At 45.2% G+C, this 13,064-nt stretch overlaps 1 protein-coding gene across 1 annotated transcript in view; it reads right to left on the bottom strand.

Moving 5' to 3' along the window:
* Positions 1–13,064, bottom strand: part of LOC142139596 (cell surface glycoprotein CD200 receptor 1-B-like) — a 54,376-nt gene that overhangs the window by 7,615 nt on the left and 33,697 nt on the right. Inside the window, exons 3-4 of the mRNA XM_075197333.1 lie at positions 8,608–8,862; positions 2,726–2,819 (exon numbers count right to left, since the gene is read on the bottom strand). Of these exons, the coding sequence (XP_075053434.1) occupies positions 2,726–2,819; positions 8,608–8,862 (349 nt within the window). The remainder of the gene's footprint in view (positions 1–2,725; positions 2,820–8,607; positions 8,863–13,064) is intronic.

Genomic DNA, 13,064 nt, shown 5'->3' on the forward strand with positions numbered 1-13,064 from the left:
TCAAACTAGCAGAGTCTGCACTCACCTCACACGTCACAACTTCAAATGGTTTCAGCACCTTGTACAGGACTAAAAGGATTCCCCACTGTGCAAGAGTGAAATACATCCCCCCTACTTTCCCAATGTCATGGCTTGTGCAATATGCTTGGATGGCTTTGCGCTGTTCTTCCATCCTCTGAAGCATGTACAGGGTGGAATTCCACCTAGTTACCACCTCTTGCTTAAGTTGGTGGCAGGGCAAGTTAAACTGCTCTTGGAGCTGCTGTAATCTCCTACATGCTGTGGCTGAATGCCTGAAATGGCCTGAAATTTTATGGGCCATCGAAAGCATCTCCTGCACCTTACGGTTATTTCGTAGGAAGCTCTGCACCACCAAGTTGATGGTGGGAGCAAAACAGGGAATATGTTGGAAATCACCCAGCTGTAATGCTCGCACTATATTGTTGGCGTTATCAGAAATGACATGCCCTGGGGAGAGTCTGAGTGGTATAAGCCATGCATCAATCACATCTCTCAGTTTGCGTAACAAATTGTCAGCCGTATGCCTGTTAGTGAAGCCGGTGATACAAAAAGTGGCCTGTCTGTGACAAATGTTACGTAGTGGTGTACATGCTGCTGCTGTTCCTGCTGGTGAAGGTGAATGACCAACCCAGTGGGCTGTCACAGTCATATAGTCTTTGTTTTGGCCACTTCCACTTGTCCACATATCTGTGGTTAAGTGGACAGTGGGCAGAATGGCATTTTTATGCGCAATCTCTACATTTTTACACACTTTTTGGTAGAGTTGTGGAATTGCTTTACGGGAGAAATGGTGTCGCGATGGAATTCTGTAACGCGTCACGAAACCTCAATTAACTGTGAAAAACCAGCTGCGTTTATTGTGGAGATTGGACGCAGATCTAACACTAACATTGCAGCCATGGCGTCTGTGATTCGCTTGGCGACTGGGTGACTGCTGTCATATTTGCTTCCCCTCGCAAATGATTGTTTCACAGTTAATTACTGAAATGTAGGACTGCTCATTTTCTTGACCTGCCTCTGGGCTGACGATTCACCCCCAGCAGCAGCAACAGCAGCAGCAGTGGGACTAACGCTTTCTTCAGAGGAATCAATAATAGTGCAGGAGTCATCCAGCCTTAAGTGGGATGCCGGGCTAACTCCGAGCGCTACTGAGGATATTGATGAGGATGGTGTGGTGGGTGTATTTTGTAGCCGTCGGGATGTCGGTGAGCGGAGGGTCTTAGCTGATGATGTAGTGCTTGTATTCTTTTGGGAAGTCCTTTCAGCTTTTCCCAACACTTTGCCATGCACTCTTGTTAAATGGCGTAACATAGACGAGGTTCCAAGATGGTTAAAGTCCCTCCCTCGACTGACTGTGGCTTGACATACACTACAAATGGCTATACAATTGTTGTCTGGATTTGGGTAGAAATAATTCCACACATAAGAAGTGGATTTTTTTGTTTTATGCCCAGGCATGACAATGGCCTTTTTCTTGTCACGTGCCAGAACTGCTGCCACTGGTGCAGAACTTACACAAACAACCTCATCCTCATCAACATCCTCATTAGCGCCCTCGTCGCCAACACAAATTTCCCCCTCATACTCTTCTAATTCCAAAGTGGCATCCTCAATTTGGGTATCACCGGCTACACTCGGGCTATTAAGGCACACATCAGCAGAATGCTCACGATTAGACATCCCACTGTTGGATGGACTCTCCACAGGGATTGTTGTCATTTCAGAGCAAACATTCTCCTCTAATGCCTTACTGTTATCTTGCAGCTCGGCTTTGACGCGTAACAGTAGTTGTGCACCAATTGTAGGCTGGGTAACTTTTTGGGATCTGGCACTAATAGTCAAAGGTGTAGGCCTCATTCTCTCTTTGCCACTGCGTGTGTAGAATGGCATGTTTGCAATTTTTTTTTTAATCGGCTCTAAACTTTTGCTCAATAACACTTCTTTTTCACTTCAATACAGTAAATTTTTTTTGGGTTTTGTTTTTTGCACTGATTTGGAAACAATCTGTTGTTTGACATCACCTTGGCCAGATGATGTACTGTGAACACTAACATCAGGACTGGTGACAGAACCTGGTTGCTCATTCTGATCATATGTGGACTGCTTTGAATCCATTCTGAGCGCAAAGCACTTGTAGTGGTAAAAATTATTTGGTAGATACTGCTGACAGATATGACTTTTGACAGCCAGTAATATTTCTGCACAATTATGGGGGACACCCCAAAAGCACTGTGGAGTGCCAAATATTAAAAAAATAAATAAACCTCTATCCTCCTCTCTTCCCTAGCGATTTTTGTTAGAGCAATTGCAAGAAGAATATTGGATTCTCTGTCCCTGCTCTAAACAGCCTGTGACTACACCCTGCTCTCTCTCTCTGTAAAATGGCGATGGATTGCTGTGGAGGCATGTATTTATAATGTTGAAGTATCGCGAGAACCGAGCCCCGAGATCCGTCGACGTCACGATGACGTTTGGCCTGGATTTGGATTTGGAGCGGGCGGGAGAGTACCGAGCTACTCAGCTCGGTACTCGGATAGGCAAAGTTCGGGTGGGTTCGGTTCTTGGGGAGCCGGACCCGCCCATCTCTAATTTAAGCCCTAGAAATAGGAGTCTTATTTAAGGGGGATAAATATGTTACTGACAGACGTGTTACTAATACAACTTGCGATAACAAAACACAATTTTTGTATATTGTCTGAAATACCTGAGCTGTGATCGCTTCCAGCAGACAATGCAAGCTGCGATGAGGAAGAGGGCGGGGATGATCACCAAAACCCATGTACTGTAATTCTCCCATGCTGTGGAGAAAAAAATGTACAGATAGTAAACTGGGGCCCTCTCATCTTACATTTGGTTATACACAAAGGGGCTAATTCAAGGTGGAGGCATTTGCTTTAATGTGAATATGTTCAACTGGATGCATCTCAGGCTGCGCTCGGCTCTAAAATAGTATTATTTACACCAAATGTAGATCAGGTGTGGATACTTACACCCTACAATAGCGTGGAGATGTAACTAGACATTGTTAGTAGCGGCAGTATTCGTTTTTACGATTACCACTATTCCGACAACTTTAAACCCTACAAGTAAAATCCCAAATGCTGAAAAAACGATGTGAAAATAAACAGACTTACCTTCAACCTGACTCTGGACATCTCATGCTGACAGTAAGTGATTCCGATTCAACAAGTGTTCGGCACTGCAGACTGACGTCAGCGTGACATCTGTCAATAGAAATTTAAAGCGGCAATGTAGGGACCTGTAAGGTTTAGTGGTTAAACACTTACCCGACATTGCCGCTTTAAATTTCTATTGACAGACGTTGCGCTGACATCAGCGTGCACTGCCGAACACTTGTTGCATTGGAATCACTTGCTGTCATTATGGGTCTTTCATCGGAGATGTCCAGCGCCGGCTTGAAGGTAAGTCTGTTTTATTTTCAAATCGTTCTTTCAGCATTTCGGATTTCAGTTGTAGGGTTTAAAGTAGTCGGAATAGTGGTAATAGTTAAAGCGTACCCCACCCGTTAGTAGCAAATCCTAATGTTGCATTATATTATCATTATTATTTTTATCATTATTATTATCTTTTAATTATAAAGCGCTGACATACTACACAGCACTGTAAACTGATCGAGACATAAACAAATCACATATAAATACATGAAACAGAAGGTAAAAGTGGCCGATGACCCAATGAGCTCACAATCTAACAGGTGTAGGGAACTCTTGATAAACTTATATTTTCTTAACGGTTATTAATAAATGTGAAAGTTGCCTTTTCAATATAAAAGGTAAATAAATGCAAATTAAAATTAAATACAAACATCTGTTGTTTTCCCCTTTAGGAACCATATGGGTATCATCTTTCCTGCAGTAGTGCAAATGGAAATGAACTAATGTAAATAGATAACAGTGACTTTGTTTATATTCAGGATCCAGTGCCGTCATAAACATCTATACTTACCGAGGGTTTCACCATCATTTGCATAACAATTAAGTAATTAAGTAAAAAGTAATGTCTGAAAGGTGATGTCATTAAAGTAGGTTTAGAGGCCTCTTAGACATGAAGGAAATTGCTGTGTTTGCCAGTGATCACAGCTTGTTTGTGCTCTACCAGGCAAAATAATGTTCTAAGCTAATCTACCCACTGTCAAACCAAAATGTGTATCTTTTCTGCACCTGTGTATGTGGATGGATGCATTGTGTTATACAGATGTAGTAAGTGTTAAATTGACTACCAGTGCACCACATTGCCATACCACTTTAAGGAAACACATTGCATCACGTTGCTAAGGTCTCCGTTACATTTTTTACATGCAGTACTGTTTTCTACTACCAGATATAGTAGCGCTGGATTTCCCGTTTATACTTTTAGAAACACAGTGAAATATACAGCAAATATATAATATAATTGTTTGCATGCTCTCCCCCAAAAAATAACCATTGCCAGTTCTGAGCTTTTTAATAGGCCCAGCTCAATTAGCTCAATTAGGTCTTCCCCTAAGACACAGAGTTGTCTTAGGGGAATTAGGCCCAAGGCAAACCACCCCCATGCAGAATCGCCCTGGGGCTCCACTGCGCATGCCTTGGGAAGAAATGGTGTAAAGTGTGTTAAATATGATTTTTTGTTAAGGCATCATAAGGCCTTTGTTCAGTCATTTATTGTAACTTGCATAGAAATATTATCCGATAAAAGAGATTATTCATTTCTCTGCTGATTTGCAGTTTTACAAGATGTGAGCTCATGGCCTTGAGGTTAAGCTGACATAGAGAACACCTGAAGAATGTATCAAGATATGAGAACAATAAGTAGTTTCATGTTCAGCTCGTAGTGTGGGAGCTGTGCCCTTGTGGCATATAGGAGATTAACCTACAGCTCCCCTTGAGATAAAAATAATAGGCTCATCTGTACTTAGAAGGGGGAGAAAGTAAACACCTCAAGAATACGTGAGAATGTTAATCAGTAGCGCTTCTCATAGACCAATGGTATAGACTTTATATGCTTATGACGTAGGATTCATTTATTCAGTAGGCTATAAAAACTTGTATCTTTGTATCAATAAATCAGAGAATATTCCTTGTATACAGAACTTGGTCTGTGTCTATTCTCTCCAGCTGATTGAAGCGCTTCCAGATATACTTGACACTGTGGAGGGACAGAAGACGCTGGAGCCGGTGCCCGTGAAGAGGGCGAAGATATCCGGCAGCGCTGTGCCCCTGGAGGGGCTGAAGAGGTCCCCGATGGTGCCCAGCTACAAGAAAGAAGAGGAGAAGTACTCACCCGTCCATCGATCCAGCGGCGGTGAGTATAACTTCTTTTTTGCAGGTCCTGTGCGCGGGGGAAGGATGAGCCAATCAGGGCTCATCTTTCCCCGCTGGCCAATCAGCGGCCGGATGCGCGAGCCAATCGCGGCTCGCGCCCGGCCATTCAAAAGATTGGCGCCGACGCGAGCCAATCAGCGCTCGCGCCGGCGGATGACGTCACGCCGGCGACTATATAAGTCGCCGGGTGGCGCCATTTTGGCAGAAGTCCGTCGGCGGGGAAGAGAGAGGACGTCTCGTCCAGACGTCCATCAACAGAGCCAGCAGCAGCGGCGGCAGGGGGCCCTTGTAAGGGCCGTGAGCTACCCTGCCGCCAGAAGACTTCAATCAAGCCGCCGGAGCGGAGAACGTCGGCGGGGAGCCCTTGTAAGGGCTGAGAGCGCCCCCGCCAAGCAGCCTTCAACAGCGCCGAAGCGGAGAAGAGGCGCCGCCGGCTGGAGGGTCTGGAAGACCCGGAGAAGAAAGGAAGAAGACGGCGTGTCAAGTTGAGTATCCTGCGCAGAGCAGGTAAGTATACTCAACGTTAAGTTCGGGCACTAGGCCCGTGGGCACATTCGGGCACAAGGCCCGTGGCACTGTAAAGTAGGGGCACAAGGCCCAGGGACCTGGGCACTAGGCCCCAACGAAGTAGTGGGCCAGTAGGCCATTAGTATATGGATATAAAGGGGACAAGCCCCTATTAGTTAGACAGGGGGCGTGAGAGCCCCAGGTGTACAAGGGCACAAGGCCCTTAGGTAGTTAGTGGCCTAGAGGCCATAGGAAGGCCAGAGGGCCTGGTTAGGGACTGGTAGCCCATCTGCTATTAAGGGCACAAGGCCCTCAGTTAGTTAGGAAGGCCACAGGCCTCAGGCAGGGGCTAGGACCCCTAGGTAGTAGGGCACAAGGCCCTAGTGAGTGGGCTCAGAGCCCTGAGTTAGAGAGGGGGCTGAGGCCCATTAGTCAGAGCAGAAGGCTCTGTGTGTAGCTGGGCAGAGACCCATGGTGTGTAGGGCATAAGGCCCTGGTGGTGTGTGGTAGAGGCGTGGGAGCCTCGTGAGAGTAGGCGCGGTCCTGTGTGAGGTGAGCACACGTGGTTAGGAGGTACGGTCGAGCGTAGGCTCCCGTGGTGCTGTAGCAACCTGCTGGTTGGCTAGCAGCGGTGTGTTCGGGTAAGTAGCGGCAAAGTACTGTATACTGTATCTATTTATTCTGTCTGTGTGGCGAGTGTAGTTTACGTTACAGTATTTTGGTGTGCTATATAACGGTGTCCAGGGGCAAGATGTCAGGCCCCCATTAAAGGTAGGCTCTTGTTTCCTGTGGTTTTCCTGTGTTAACCCGTGCTGTGGGGGACAAGTGTAAGTACCAGCATACACATAGTCAGGGGAGAACACATGTAGTTTCCCTGTCCCTTAGGTCCTCGGGGTCACACTGGTACCCAGAGGGGGTGGCTGAGTGAGTTGGTGGCAGTACAGCACACCTTGAGGCAGTTCCAGGGGCGGCCGTGGTTCTGATCAAGGGTCCTCAAGGCCGGTTCCGTGCAGGTGGACCTGTGGTTCCGGACGTAGGGACACGTGTGAGATACCCGAGTACAGGCAGTCGGGCGGTTCAGTTCGATCGGCTGTTCCGTGCGGCAGTCGGCCCGCGGGTTAGTGTGCTGTTTTACTGAGCCTCAGCCGGGCTTAAAGAACCCGTACTTAGGGCCTGTGTGTGACTCCATAGCAAGAAGGCAGCTTCTTGGTAAGACCTGGGTGAGGGGGTTAGGAACCGCCCTCCGGTTTAGGCTGTGAACACCGGCTGGTGTTCCCCGTAGCGTGTAACTAGTAGTTCCGTTAGTGCACCACATTTAGTTAGTCCTAGTGTTTGACTTAGTTGCGTTGCCGACCATTAGAACGTTGTTAGGGTCGGGTCGCCGTTGTAGTTAGTCCAGTTTGTGGGTGCCATCTTAGTTCACGGAGAGCGTAGAGGGAGGCTGTGTGTCTTGTCATCCGCAGGAGTCGGGAAGGTGCAGGAGAACCGGATCGGAAGTGGGAGTGTCCCGGTGAGTATCACGCTCGATTCCCCCTTTCGGTTAGGCCCTCACCGGCAGGTGTGTGAGGCACTTGAGGTGGGATTAATCCTCGGATTAGTCTTGGCCTTCAGTGCCTGTAGTCCCCCGCGTCTTGGCAAGAACAAAGTGAGGAGGCGGCAAGGAGCTTGGACTGACCGTGTCCTTGTCCTTTGCCGTAGTCTCGGACAGCCCTTACCTGGTAGGCACGGCCGTAATCTCTGCCTCTATCTTAGAGGGACGTGATTGGAGGTGGCTGCGGATCTGCTGGGACCGGATCGCAGCTGGGAAATCAGAAGCGGACTGGAGGTGACCATCGTTTACAAGGTGAGTTATTTTCTGTTGCGTCTGTCCCTGTCTTTCCCCGCAGGGGGCGTTACAACACCACAGGCAAACTTGGATCAGAATTTTAGATCTAACAAGTGTTAAATCATTAATTATGTTTGTGGGACTATAAGTTTTTGCAAGACCTGGCAGCCATTGACTGCATAGGCACGCTGGAGCTTGTAGAACTACAAGGGCCTGTTTGTCCGTGGCTGCCAGGTTTCTCTGGAACATGCACTTATACAAACACAAATAATAGAAAAAAAACACACATACACATTTTTGCAAACATTTCACATTGTTTAACATTTTATTAAACTTCCTCAAGCAGTATATTGGGAATCCGCATCCATAATGTAAACCAAAGGGAAATAAAACAAAAATCTATAAGAGACCAACACAACTTCTTCTCACAGAGCCCCAGGGCTAAATGACATAAAACTGGTGTTATGCGCATGAAACATATTTCACTTGTGTGCACGATACAATGTAGAACAATATTAAAGCATGTTATGTACAAGACTGTAGAGTTGTGTTATATGTATGATGCATTTTCCATACCTACTATATCTCATAATGTCATCTAGCAAAAACTGTATAACTGTGTAACGTAAGTACTTTAATGAAAAAAGAGAACAACACAATGATTAGGTAATCACTGTTATAGTGTGAGAAGCCAACCTGACATTGTCTGGCGCTGGTTATTCATTTAGGGGAATGTCATGCTGTCAGTTTTGTTTATTTATTGTTATAGAGAATTGAATTTTAGAATGAAATGTGCCAGTAATGGTACTACATGCAAAACAGTAAGACTGATGTAGGCAGTTAAGATATAGTATTACAATGCAGAATTGTAATTCAGGAATAGCTAGGTCAGATTTCATAGCTTTTTAGGAGAACACTTACTGTACCTACCAGGTACTGAGATGGATTTCTCCTGGGGATACATAAATGTAGGGTGAGAAACAACACAGGTCACTGATGTCACATTGTCTCTCTTCTCACTGTATGTACTGATCCCTGTCCAGGTCTGATCCGGATTTTCAGCACTTGTCGTGTTTATATCATGTGAATGTGGGATCCAGGAGATTTCTGCAGCTGGATACCCCCCAATGGCTCTGCACTCAGGAGACCCCTCACTGTTTAATACCAGGGTCACAGAGGGCTCAGCTGGAAGAAATAAAGATCTGTGTTACATGTACAGTTTAATGCAAAATTGTCAAACTTATCAAAAGACTGATTTACCTTTGAGAAATGTGCATTACTGTCGGTGTAATTCAATTTTGTTGAATTTGTGTAACATGTGATATTTACATTTATTTAAAGGCCGTTATGAAAAATCACTTATATTATGGTAATAACAGCAGAAAACAAATATAATACACATTTTTCTTTTTTATGCATTTATCTAAATAATACAATTGAATACTCGTCAGACATAAGATAGTGCCTTTGCAAATATTGCATTAGCTGCCACAGGATGCAGCAATTTAAATGGTCAATTTAAACCAAACAAGAATAAAGTTGTGTGTTTGTGCCCATAACATCTGGATATGCAATTTAAATCAAAGAGATCTCAATTATGTGACCAGGGAATAAATGTATCAAGCTGAAAGTTTTCCGGCGGGTTTGAAAAGGGGAGATGTTGCCTATAGCAACCATTCAGATTCTAGCTGTCATTTTTTAGAATGTACTAAATAAATGATAGCTAGAATCTGATTGGCTGCTATAGGCAACATCTCCACTTTTCAAACCTGCCGGATACTCGCAGCTTTGCCCCCTAGTGGTGTGCTAATAATGTCACTCTCAGACTATTACACAACCTTACTTTACTGCAAGGTTGGCTATTGTTGTCACAGTAGGCAACAAGGAAGCAGTGATGCTGTTAATATACAGGTGGACATCCAGGTCTATATATTGAACAATATTTCTTCAAATTTAAGTGTGTCATTAAATCAATTTTACTCAACCGAAATGAGCAAACATATTTTAAAAATGTGGAAGATTTTAAACTCCTTTTACTGCTTAGTAACAAGATGTATTTCAGGACTGCTTAATTATTTGTAAAAGCTATGGCTGGTTAACTGACACAAAATAGGCATTTGAAAAAAGGGAACAAACAAATACCTAAAAAATCTCCATAAAATACGACCCACCCACACAATGGTGCAGACCATCAGAACACCAGCAGGCAATCACGAGTTGCCATCTTGGGAAATTGCTTGTGATTGGCTGCCAGTGAAGGCTACTCCAGAGGACTTCTGGGGTAAATGTATGAAAGTCCGATTTCTTCAAGTCGCCGGAAATCGGCGACTTTGCAGGTAAAATTTAAAGCGGTGATGGCTTGTAAAGGCAAGTTTGCCTTTACAAGCCATCGCCCCTTTAAATTTTCACTGCAAAGTCGTTGATTTCCGGCGACTTGCAGAAATCGGACTTTCATACATTTACCCCCTGGTCTTCATCACTTAGCGGCGATCGGTGCTAATCTTTGATGGAATTTTTGGGTTTGGTTTTTTCCATTTGGGCTACCTCCAGACCAAGAGAAAAAAATATTTTATTTTACATTTATTAAAATTTTACATTTATTCAAATAGCGAATGAGGCTTTTGAGAGTCTTTTATGCAACTAAAGTTGTATTTTAAATTGTGTGTTTGTGTGTTTATTCCTTAGGCACAGAATATTGAGCAATGGGATTTGGTCTTATGGACCCTGGTTCATTATATTGGGACAACTGGGGTGTCATGGATGTCACTTCAGAGGTTACAACATTGATAATTACCGCAGCTCCTACTGCCCATGGGACTTGTCAGAGGATCAGTGCTTCAGCATAGGTCTGGTAGCCTGTAGAACATGCTTTGTTTTAACCCCCTTCAATAGAGCCTCCAGCCCTGCTCTGACCAGCCTTAGGCTCCTATTTACAGGCTGTCTAGCATTAGGGCTAGTTAAGGATTTATTTGGAGGGAAATAGCATACTGTCTGTTTTTGTTAACATTATTTTTCCTTTATTTATTTATTTATTTGCACAGTCCACTGGCCATGGAATATATTTTTTAAAATGACTTATTTACTTTAATTTAAACAGTGCCAGCCATGTAAAAGCCAGCCACCCCTGTCCATTATATATCTCTATCAGAATCCAAGACCCATGGATTTCTCTCAGCTGCAGATGTAGTCTGCTGCTAGAGAACATAAACTCAACACCAGCCACCCTGCACATTTCAGGAATCAATCCTCAGAATGAACATCCCCTCCTCCCCTCGAGTGGTTCCTTATATCCAGGGTCAAATTTCCACAGTGCTTTCCCCTGCCCCGGCAAACCCCTGGCTCTTTCCCTCTTAAACACTGCTGGGTGCTGGATCAGGGGGTTAGAGGGGGAGTGGAGATGAACTGTCCATCCACAGTGGCTCCCCTGCTGTGCACCTGACAGAATGTTTGGTCCAATCCTTTGGAGGACAATGGATACTAATTGGCATTCCCCACCTCCAAATCTAGAATAGCACTCAACCCCTACTTAGATTAACCCCTTGCAAGCCTTTTCAACCACCAGAACTAGCTTTCAGCTGTTCAGGACTTCCTGTAGAGAAAGAAGGGGAAAAATGAATGCAGCTAGAGCCCTCTCACCTCTAACTTGGATGCCACCTGATCCTTACCCATAACCCACTTGGCTTCACTTTAAGACAATGAATAACAGCTTTTTTGCAATATCAACAATATACAATAAATAATATACATTTTTACAATAAGTAACATATAGTGAGAAAGCCTCCTATATAGGCATGGCTACAATGTCCTCTTATCCATATGTAATTAGACACTTCATTTGTACTCTGGTGAGCTGGGGGAAAATTAACAGTGCTATAAAAAGTACATGTTGTTATGCTCTGCATTTTGTGAGAAACGAGGTACAGCCTGGTTAAGGTGTTATCAAACTTGATTTGTGACCGCTACTGTCACGGGCACTAGGAGTCTTTACCCAGGGATCACCAGATGGTAGGCTTACCAGAGCAATGTAGATGGTAATAGGGTACTCTGGTAGCTGGGTGATCACGGAACATGAAATGATGACCGATGAGATGCTCAGGAAAGTCTATGACTAGCAACACTGGAAATGAGGTAATGATAAACAAGGAACTGTATGGACAAGGACACGTGAAGGTAGTCAGTGGTCTGCGATAGCAAGTTGTACCACTGCTATAGTGAGGAGGAATGTCCAACAGAAACAAGGAGGTGATGAGAGTCAGCGGTCTGCGGGTAGCAAGTTGCACCGCTGTCTGAGTGAAGGAATGGAATCCAAGTGGAGGTATCCAGGTAGTCAGTGGTCTGCGGTAGCAAGTTGTACCACTGCTATGTGAGAGAATGATGGAACAGGTGATACCGGAAACAGGGATCAGTGGTCTGACATCAGCAAGTTGTACCACTGAATATATATGTGAGGAGGTGCACAGGGGAAGACTGCAACACAGGATATACACAGGCACCTTATACACGATCCACAGTAATATGCACAATATAGATATATATATATATAAATGACTGAGCAGGTCTGCAATCTAGAAAGTCTCTTGAAGTAGTCCAGCACAATGATAACACAGTCAATGATGGCAATAGACTCAGCGGATAGCAGACTCCAGAGAGAACCAAACACAGTCCAGCAAGGTATGCAATACACAGCACAGTCAATGAGAAGTATGCATACCGTGGTTCAGCAGTAGCAGTCAGATGGGATAGCAGCGGTACCTGAGCGGCTGGAGACCGACTGGATAGGAAGTCCCTGGATAGGTGAAGCAGCGGTCAGCAGGTGCAGCGCACAGGTGAGTAGACCGACAGGGACACGAATCCACAGGAGTCAGCAACAGGTGGAACTGGACTTATAGGAAACCCAGGAGAATGGAGATGATCCAGCAGAGGGTAGTAGAAGAGATACAAATCCAATGCTGACAGGAGGGTAGAGACCAGTGGAACACGTGAAGGCGTGGAGAGTGGATCAGCAGGAGATGGACGATAGCGCTGACCACAGCGGTAGGAATCAGCGGCACACGGAGGTAACCAGTAGCAACCACAGGAACCAACAGCGATGGGAAACAGGAGTGCAGCGCAGGGCCGGAGCAGATGATCACGAAGTGTAGCAGATGATAATGAAAAGCGGCAGTCTCGAGGAAGCCACAGCAAAGATGAGAGTGTAGTGCACGGAGGCAGCGGGTAGTAATCAGCTGGCAGTCACGATGTTGAACACAGGCGAGTTGCAAGCAGGAGACTGTAGTGCACAGCGGCAGTGGATAGTAGTCAGCTGGCAGTCACGATGTTAAACACAGGCAAGTTGCAAGCAGGAGACTGTAGTGCACAGAGGCAGCGGATAGTAGTCAGCTGGCAGT

This window comes from Mixophyes fleayi, chromosome 2 (assembly GCF_038048845.1).
Source record: "Mixophyes fleayi isolate aMixFle1 chromosome 2, aMixFle1.hap1, whole genome shotgun sequence".
In the NCBI taxonomy this organism is placed as follows: domain Eukaryota; kingdom Metazoa; phylum Chordata; class Amphibia; order Anura; family Limnodynastidae; genus Mixophyes; species Mixophyes fleayi.